This window comes from Gavialis gangeticus, unplaced genomic scaffold (assembly GCF_001723915.1).
Source record: "Gavialis gangeticus isolate Ggan-Ray unplaced genomic scaffold, GavGan_comp1, whole genome shotgun sequence".
Lineage (NCBI taxonomy): Eukaryota > Metazoa > Chordata > Crocodylia > Gavialidae > Gavialis > Gavialis gangeticus.
This window is the reverse complement of record NW_017729030.1, coordinates 42,232,191-42,242,438: the sequence shown is the minus strand read 5'-3', so window position 1 is coordinate 42,242,438 and position 10,248 is coordinate 42,232,191. Positions and strand designations below refer to the sequence as shown.

The 10,248-nt window shown below is 37.6% G+C and overlaps 1 protein-coding gene across 3 annotated transcripts in view; it reads left to right on the top strand.

Moving 5' to 3' along the window:
• Positions 1–10,248, top strand: part of NDUFC1 (NADH:ubiquinone oxidoreductase subunit C1) — a 63,680-nt gene that overhangs the window by 22,486 nt on the left and 30,946 nt on the right. For all 3 annotated transcript variants that reach the window (XM_019522103.1, XM_019522104.1, XM_019522105.1), the window contains one exon: positions 4,774–4,992. In XM_019522103.1, coding sequence (XP_019377648.1) covers positions 4,774–4,992 — 219 coding nt within the window. The remainder of the gene's footprint in view (positions 1–4,773; positions 4,993–10,248) is intronic.

The following is a 10,248-nucleotide window of genomic DNA, read 5'->3' as shown; positions in this document are numbered from 1 at the left end:
TATTATAGCCCATTCTTTACAAAGAATGTACAGAGACCCTTTAAAAGGGCACTGGGGTGATCCATGCATATTGCCTCAATCGCTGTATCGTATGGTCTCTGTTTACAAATAAAGACATGGCACTTAGCCACAAAAATAAATATATAGCGCTATCTAAAATCTGCAGATGTAACTGAACGTACACACCAAGAGTAGAGTCCTTGAATAAGAAAGTGCTGTCTTAAAAGTCACTTCTCAAAGTAGAGACTCCTTTTTTACAAGATTGATTTTTTTTTTTTCTTTTATAATTGTATTGAATTGCTGGAGGCTTTTTTCTTTGGAGAGTTGGGTGGGGCGGTTGGGGGAGAAGTTGCTGTTTGACTCATGTACTAGTTTAAACATTTTAACAGCATTTTTAAAAGAATGGTAAAATTAATTCTTTCCTGTTTTTAAACAGCTAGAAATGTTAAAGTTGTTTTCTTAACCTTCCCTTTTGAATGTTGAGAATAGTGTTTGAATAGTTAAAAAACAAACAAACAAACAAAAAAAAAACCCCCAAAACAAACCCTCAAAAAAACTAGGCCTTCTACAATTTAAGTTGATTTGATTTAATAAGTATATTGCTTCCTCTTCAGGACCTTTTAAATGGGTCCCAAAAAGATAGGGCCTTTTATTGACATATCCCTATGCAATGTGACATGGGAACGATCTTGGCGTTACTCTGTTCTGAAGTTATCTCCAAAGTGGTTAGGCAGTCTGCCTATGGCAAATTTAATGAAGTACTTGCATATTATTTTTCTCTCTTTGGGTTTGATATTACAAGGTGCTGAGGATACTGGCTGTGATCCAGCAAAGCGCTTGAGCATATCCCCACTAAAGTAAATAGGACGGTTTGCACCGTTAAAATGATGCATGTATTCACAGGCTCTGTTAAGCTGGGGTCAGAGTATCAAGTATCTTGTAACATTGTAACTACCTCAAAGGCTATCATCTTCATTTTGTGATACCAAATAACCTCTGTCTTTATATTTCACAATGACCTGATATGATATGAGCATCCTGTTTTCCCTCTTGTGTTCATAGTTGTTTGAAAATTCTTAACTAGTGATTTTTTGCCCTTAATGAGTAAGTATATGCCTAGAAACATGTCCTGTGTTTCTTTCAGGATCATACTCGTGCCTGAATGTCATTCTCAGAGTTTCTACTTTCAATTCAGCCTTCAGGCAACTTTAATCCCAATTTACAGTTGAATCAGCTCTAATATTTCTACCTTTTTGGACTTCTTTTAATCTTTCCTCCTTCCCACACCTCAAAAGTTCCTCCCCTCATATTCACTCAACTGGCTTATGCTTCCTTCTGTTATAGAATCCCCTAAATTACTTTTGCTTTCTTGAAAGCATTTACCTCTGCTCCCTATGCTCAGTGTAGTCCTCGTCATGTTTTGTCTGTCTGTGTGTCATCACTAGCATAGTATAAGAAACGGCACCATAATTTTTCTGCCATACTTCCTTCGGATCCAGTCACTCCTTTTGTGCTTTTTTACAGCACTGTGAAAAATAACTAACTAGAGGACTAATTAAACTACAACTCAGAATGTAAAAATCTAGTATCTGAAAGCTAAATGATGCTATTTTTAATCACTTTGTGAAATTTCTGGTCTTGTGGAGATTGGGAAACAATATGAAATGGTGAACAGAGAGAAGCAGCATATCAAAGATGATATCCATGCAATGATAGAAATATTAGCAATATTTGCTAAATATTGCTAATGTAACAGTGTAATCTTCCCAGTTGGGAGAACAGGAATTTACAACTAGAAAGCACGTGGTTGAAAGGGAAACTTGCCCTAATTCACCTATCTAAATTATTTTTTCCTGTTAAATGTGTTCTTCTGGGTCAAACCAAATAGTTCATTTTTAGAAGACAGCCAGCACTCCCAAATTACATTTATTCAGAAAGACAACATTTAGTAAGTTGTGATGGTCCAGTTTTATTTTAATGTTTTTGAAAAGTGAACCAGTTCTTATTGATTTAAAAGTTAACTTTTGACAAATCATGGATTTTAAAAGCACGGTGGAAAGAGCACAAATAGAAATAGTGGTGGAATATCTTGGGCATTGTCTGAGATTGTAAAATGAATGTTTGCCCCAAGAATTCACTTCATTACATTAGTCCCTAAGTAAGTGAATGTATTTGCTTGCGTGTCCTCCAGTTTTATTCACCTGTCGTCTTTATACTTGTTCCTAACCTTCTTCTTTTTAGTGGTTAATTTTTTTTCTCTCTAACTTTTAATGGTAAGGCTGATTCAATCTTTCTAATCATTACTCTACTTTTACACTTTCCAGAATAAGATACAAGGGAATTCTGTCGAGGAAGTAAAATAGAAACAAAGGACAGTCGTTCACCATTGCATACCACGCAGCCTACCTTGGGATGACTTTATGCCTTCTTTTGCAAACACTCCGTCCTTGTGAGATTTGAAAAGTAATATCTTTGTTTGTTAGGCCAGACCATATTGAGATACTGAGTATGTCCTGTAGAAGGCAACTTTGAGATTGTCAAGAATCTGGCCGGTTTGAATGAATGCTATATTTGACTGTCCAATAAAGTGTACTGAATGTTGAGCTTGGCTGTTTAGTCTGTTCTTTGTATGAGCAGGTTAGTTTCTTGGAAAGATACTATATCTTTAAAGGGACACAGTCAGATACCTTGACCCCAAATTTAGGTTTTCATTAACCAGTGTGATCCATTTTTGATTGGATTCCAAAGCAAACAATGCATCCGTATGCCAGTGTATGAGAACTGGAAGGTAAAACTAATTGATCAGTGTGACTTCTTTTTCTTTTTTCCTCTTATTGCCCTACTTTTTTGTATTTTGCTCAATTAAGCAAATGGCAAAATGCCCTTTTTCCCCGAAGGTGCTTCTGAGCTACCGTATTTACTGAAATCTAAGTGCACCCTGAATTTAAGATGACCCTCACATAATTAGAATCTTTATATGGAAAACGTATACGTTGGTTATAATTTTCCAGGTATAGAACCTAATTATTGGAAAGTTGTCTTAAATTTGTCTCGTCCACTTCCCTCCCCACTGCTGTAGCATGGAAGACAGTGCCTGGGGGTCAGGGGGTCAGGTGGCCCCCTTGCCCTCTTCCCACCCTGCCACTTGCAACCTTCCTGCCACTGGCACCCTCCCACCACCAGGTCCCCACAGCCTCTGTCCCTCCCACTCACCACAATCCCTGCTCCTTCACACCTACTCCTCAGTCTCTGCCTCTTTCCCCCTGCCCTCCCCCTTACTGTCAGATGCTGGTGGGCTCTGTTCTCTCCCAGAGTACGTGGAAGTGCAGGCCAGCACTGTCAGCACTGCTGATTGGTGGGGCAGGGGAAAGAGTTTCCATGTGTTCTGTGCCCTGGATGTAACCCAGCCTGATCCAGAGATGAGCTGTACCTGACAGTAAGTGGGGAGGAGGGGGCAGAAGCTGCAATGGGCAAGCAGAGGTGGGAAGGCAAGAGGCTGCTGTGGGTCTGACTCTGGCCCTGACCTGGTCTCAGGGTCAGAGTCAGAGCTGCTGCAGCCATGTGCCCCCACTCTGCCTTATATGCAAATCTAAGATGACCCTCTCCCCACCCTGCTGATAAGGTGGGGGGGCAGACTTCATCATAGATATGGGTAAATATGGTATTTAAAATGGAATTTTCTTTTAGAGTATCTGAGAGTGTTTCTTTAAGTTCTGGGGTTGTTTTTTAGCCTCTCTCCTTTGCCTTGAGGCTATATTACAATTTTTTATTTCCTGTTCTGTTCTTCATATGGTGACTCGGGCCTGCTCTAAGGATAAACTAACAGTGCCACATACGTTACCTTATGCAGTGTTTGTGCATGCTTGTGTGGTATATTTGTGTGCGTGGTCTCTTTCTTGCTCTGGACTATATTCATTTTTAATGGTTTACCCCCTAGTCAAAGCTAAAATAATGCTTTCACATGAAGTCACACTGGGTTCTCTGAACAGGTTTACCCACAGTGCAGTGCAGACAAATCTCAGAGAGAACTTAGGTTTGGGAACAAGAGAAGGATCAATCATGTGGACGTGAGGTAGCTCTGAGCCTGGTAGCTTGGGTAGGAAGAGCAGCCTCGCTGTGGCAGCACAGAGCTCAGTCAGGCAGCAAAACCCCTCAAGAAACAGGATGAGTATCTACGTGACTAACTTTAGCCAAGGTCCAGGTTACTGCCACCCTAACCAAATTTTGCCATTTTAATGCTGCTTTGGGTATATCCATGGTAGTCACAAGCATGACAGCTGTTTATGTACACATCTTTAATTTGCATCTCTGATGTACTAAACTGTCTAAAAGCTTCTAAGCATAAAAGTGGATCTGTTTTATGGCATATTTAAATAAACTCAGCTGCACCTAGGACTCTGTTCCTTTTCCCCATGAAATCGGCCTGTAACTCCTCTCTCTGTTTTTTTGATGCCTTCAGTAAGACCAGGTTTGGGCCCATACACTTTGTAACCCTCTTGCATGATCCTTAACTTTTTGTTCAATCACTTGCTTTATGCTGTCAAACCAAGTAGAATCCAGTTTCATGAGCCTGGGTCATTTCTAGTACCATATTAACTGATGTGGAACAATAACTTTGGGTTACGTGGGTTTTGTAGGCCAAATCTCAACTTTGAAGCTTATTTAAAATCCAGATGAAAAACTAAGATGGTGAAAGCAACTGGTGATCTCATACTTGTGTTGCATGCGTGCATTGTATGCCTTCTTTATCGTATTACATACATCCTTTAAAAGGTAATGAAGACTCAGCTGAAGTCACTGAAGCAAAGGAGGCGGCTGCAGCTGTAGCTGCAGAAGAAGTTGAAGCAGCACTCACTGATGGGCCTACAGAACAGAAGGAGGTGGCCATGGAAACTGAAGGAGAAAAAGAATTGCCAGGTGCAGATGCATCTCTTGCTGTAGAAGCAGCACAGCAGGAAGCTGCTGCTAGCTTGGAGGCTGCCCCAATGCAAGGTTAACCCATAAATGCGCTTTGTGTGTTTGTCTCTCTAAAAGCAAAAACAACTCTGCCTTTTAATGCAGGGAGAGCTACACTTAACAAAAAATATCACAGGGTTCCTAGTGGAATTAACCTGCAGTGAAAACTAGTATCATCATCTCCACTTACAATTACCTTAAAGCTCATTATAACTTTGAAGGGAGCACCACACAAGATCTTTTATTCCCCAAATGTGTAGCATCTCTGCTGCCAGAGTTGGTGCCTAAAACCAATTGAATGCATGGTCTACATAGCTTCCCCATTCTACAGCTTTCTAAAGTCAAGTTAGCAAGTAGTTAAAACATACTGTCAATGTTTCGGTGATGCTTTTTAAGGGATCTAAACACTTTATGGGCCATTCCTTTTAGATCTGTGCATGAAACAAGTTAACTCTAACTCCATACATACAAGTGTATTTTAGCACATTGAAATCTAAATGAAATTTGGTTTTTGTTGATAAACAATTACTTTCAGAAAACACTAACATAAAATCTTCAACAAAAATGGGTGTACCACTGACAATCTGGTTATCATCTTTACATTTCAGGCAAAATGAATTCAGAATTAGTTATGTAAAATGGCTTTGTGTACCCCCCCCCACCTACATAGATTTTGTCTGCTTATGACTTATCTACTGAAGGCTTCCCTTCTGTGGGATGTCACAGCCACGTGGTTTATTTTACTTTGCTTTTGCTTTTTATGATTAGAGAAAACTTGCAGGTACACTATGGAAAGCTAATTAAAAAATAAAACACAAATAAAATGCTATAATTTAACTTAATTTTCATAACAGATAGTGTTGCTGGTCTAGAAATATTAAGCATCTGTTATTCTGTTGTTCCAGATAGGGATGGCTAAACATAAATGGAAATTCTTAGGGGAAAAGTCATGATTTCCATTTTCTTATCCATTTAAGTCCTGAGTAAAATAATACACACCAGACATTGTCTCTCAGGTTCTGTTTGAATGGATGATTTATTTTTTCCTTTAGTGTGATTTATAACAAGAATGAGAAAAGCATGAATGCAAATTTGAATATGATTTGTAGTGCAGTCTAGGAATATATTTAAGGCATAAGGAAAATTTTTCCAGTGATGTGGTATTCCTGGAAGCTTTCAGTATTTACATATTGACCCCATGTAATGAAATATACTAGCACACACTTAATAGAATATGTTAAAATACTCCTTTTAGTTGCAGTGGTAAAGCACTCTAAAAAAATGTAATTGTGAATCAGATAGATAATACATCACTGATATGTAATACAACAGTAGAACTATTAATACACAGCCTTTATATAAGAAGAGACCATTCCATTTTATCTCAAGGGTTGCAGCTGCTGTTTCACTTTGGTTTGTGGAGTATTTTTTCTTTAATTGAGCAACAATCATGCTGAGCAACAAAATGCTGTTTGGTGTGCCTCTTGACTTCCTGACTTCCTGAGCAGGTATATTTTGTATAGTCACACAAACTTCAGGTGCCTGTAAAATATATATATATAGATCACAATTTTTTAAAAATTCATTAGAAGAGTTTCTAGAAACAGTTGCAAAGTAAACAATTTATGGAGCATGTGTATGAAGTAATAAATGTAGCTTAAACAAAGGCAGCAGTTTTCCATTTGCTTTTGATAGGGCAGACAAGTTATTTACTGTATATGATAATTAATATGAGCTATATGGTGGCTTGTCTTCATTTCAGGTTTCTATAATCTGTTGAAGTTGTCTGCAGTGACTCTTACAGTCTCTGTAAACCAGGAAATTGCAAAGTAGTGTGAAACAATACCGAGACTGTTCCAAAATCTCTTGCTATATAATTGCTGGTGACTAATTCCAAGCAATGGTCTAATATGTAGTAAAGCAAGAAATCAGAGCTGGGGAGAGAGACAACGTACAAAAATATATCTGAACAGCTTTGTTCTATGGAGCTAAGTGTGTTTTAATGTCTTCCTCTAAAACACGCTTGCAGAAAATTGTGGCACTTAAAAGCTGTGACTCCTGCTTCCTGTTTCTGGGTTCAGTACAGATATTCCTTTCTTTGCACTTACCTATGTGTAGATGTGGATATCTTAAATCCTGTATGGTATGTTTTATTCTTGCCTACGGGAATTTAACTGCCACTGTAGTTATTGGACACTGAGACCCAGTTATTTATTTTTGATGTTGTGCATTAGTGAATGAGGCATGGGACTACACTTGGGGTTCTAATTCTGGACTTGGTGATATCAAGTATTTGACAGAAAATTATTACGACATTGATTAGATCTAAAACTACCTGACTTCTGAATTAATGATCTGTTTCTAGAGGCCTGTACAGGGGATGGTATAGGTACTCAAACATTTAGATAGAATTGTTGGTAGGAAGGACATTGAATTTTTGTGGTGTTCTTCCCCCATGTTCCCTTCCACTGTCCCCCTTAAGGAAAAAAAAGTGTTTTTGCAGTTTGTTGGATCTTTGGGTTGCAGAGCTGGAGGCAAAAATACTTTACACTACTTTGTCAGCTCTTTCCTAACTCGTAACATAAAACTTCAGCTGTTCAACAGCCAAAGATTTATCTTTGCTCCAAGTTTCATGTCATAGTCCTGTAGATAATGTAGAAGAGAATGTCCTGTCTATGGTAACCATTGCTTGTCCCTTTTGAATCTAGCACAGTATTTTTTGGTACCTGAAACACCTCTGCATGCTGGTTCTATTTACCTGCTGTTAAAAGTTGTTACTGGTTAGCCATTACAGCCAAAATACCTGTCTGATTACAAATAAAAACAGTGGTTAAGAATCATTAGTTTCTCTGCACACTCAAATATAAAATTTTGCTCCTTGAGACTTAATGGAAAACAGTAGAAGCAGCTTACACTACTGAATTATTTCTAGTTACAGTATATGTGTAGAGAGAGAGAGATGGCATTCCCAGTCATGCTGATCTTAAACAGATCAGTAGCCAGGGACTGGGTTATGACAATTTTATTTGTGGTACTTACCTTCAGTAAACAATCTTTTTCACTTTTTTTTTAACTATTTTGTATGAAAAATAACAAAAATAAAGATAAGTTCCACTAGCAGTATTAATTAAAGTCGCTTGATGCATCCCCTTTATTAAAAAAACCCAAATGAAATAATGTGACTCAACAAGTTTTAGCTGAATCAGCTATAGCAATATTTCCCCCTTTTTAAAGTGTTCACATTTTTTAGCACTGCTGATAAAAGTATAAACTTTTTGAGTTACTTGCTTTTTTAATTATGAGCTAAGGGGGAAAGTACCTTTTATGAAGAAACTAAACACATGCATCTGTCTACAGTTTTGAAGTATTTTTCCAGTATATTATATGTAGACAAATCTTCACTGTTTACCAAGTGACAAATTTAATTTGTTATATATTGTTCTTTTGCAATACAGTTGGAAATATAAAAACTACAGCTAGGGAACATTCATCTTCAAGTGTATGGTTTTGAAAAGAAGAAACTAGATTAGGCGATCAAGATAACTAAAAGTTACAATCAAAGCTATAACTACTATATATCCAGAATTCTCTTCCGCTCCTACTAAAATAGCACAGCCTTTCATTGATGCCCAAGTTCCTTAGAAATTAAAGATCTGTGACTGTCCTATTACATTGCCCAATGTTGCTTTCTCTAGATAGAAACCACTGCAGGATTGTGCCATGCTTAGGGGCTATTTCTGTTTCATTTAGGTTGGTGGAAGTCTGATCATTTATTTCAGCAAGAGCAGGATGGGACCCTTAATGTAATTGAAGTGAAGGGTGTGTGGGCAAGAGGAATCCTTTTGGGACTTGGCTAAATGCTTTGTTTTAAGTGTTGTTCTGGAAATGTTGTGTTGCCTCCATGCTGCTCTTCTCCTGAGGCATTACATTATTTTGAACTCTGATTTTCTTAATAATGTGAAATTTGTGTGAATTTTACCAGTCTCCTATTTCATAATTCATGTTCCGATAATTTGGAAGTGCTTAATTAAGTGCAGTTAGTCTTGGGAGAGTATAGACGCTGTGACATGCATAAATCAACAGGGCACCAACTACAATGTCATGAAAACATTTTGGCTGTTTTATGACCTAAATATTCACTCCCATTCCAGTATTAATAGCACAGGAGAGGGAAACACATTTTGCTGATTCAGAACTGGCATTAGTTACTACATATTTTTTACTTTGACCCTGTTTCTTTTACATAATTTATTCTTCTGTAGATTTAGGGCAGACAGCTATACCTTTAAGCGGCTGTGGCTACATTTTCTGTCTAGTATCATGACTTTTTGACTGATTCATGTACATTATATAAATATGCTATTTTTATGCATTTTATGCTATTTTTATGGTTGTGGTATAAAGAAAACATATGTGCTACTATCCAGCACTCTTTTTCAAATCTCTAAGTATTTGTTATAAAGTCCTGACTTTTATGCTGACAAAAATGAGCGTAAGAACTATAAAACATGTAAGCAAACTGTGCGTGCCTTGGAGAATAACTTAGATAACTAAAAGCATGCACTTGAATGTCTTTGACAGTGGAATAAAAATTACTAATACAATGTATTAGTACTTTATATTTTTAGTTAATTTTTCTGCTTTTGGTGACATTTCTGTGTGAACAAGAGCTCTTAACCTAACTCCCTTATGCTGCAGTGAAATCATAATCCTTTGTTTAAGTCTTTTCCATCCATTCCCATTCAAATAACTGATGTTGGCAACTCTGACTTGTTCTGACAGCTATTCATTCAAGGTCAAATAGGAGGGCAAAATGTGGCAGAAAATGCTTAAATAAATACCTTCAAGAACCAGGAAAAGTAGTGAAGCTAAATTATAAAAGCTAAACATTTCAGTCTGAAACTACCTGTTAAGACTGGTCAGTGTTAGCTTTTATTTGAAAAGTGATTGTCCTAAATTTCAATATGGTCACCAGCTATAGGCTTTGGCTTGCTTCCAAGTGCTTGAACTAGTCTGTCTTGTCTGTCTGTCTCTATTATACCCCCGTTTCTTATTCCTGCTGCCTGAAAACAAGAGTGAAAAACCTGAATTTATGATACAGGTAGGTGGATTACAATTGCGTTTCCTTCCAATTTAAGTGCTGGTTAATGATAAACTAGTATCCTAGATTCACAGGAAGGTCTGGCATCTGGCTGGAAGGGACCTCATAAGGTCAGTTGGTCTAGCCCCTTTTTCAGGGTAAAAGGGGCTGGACATCCTTGCCTAATATTGCCCAATACAACTTGACTACGT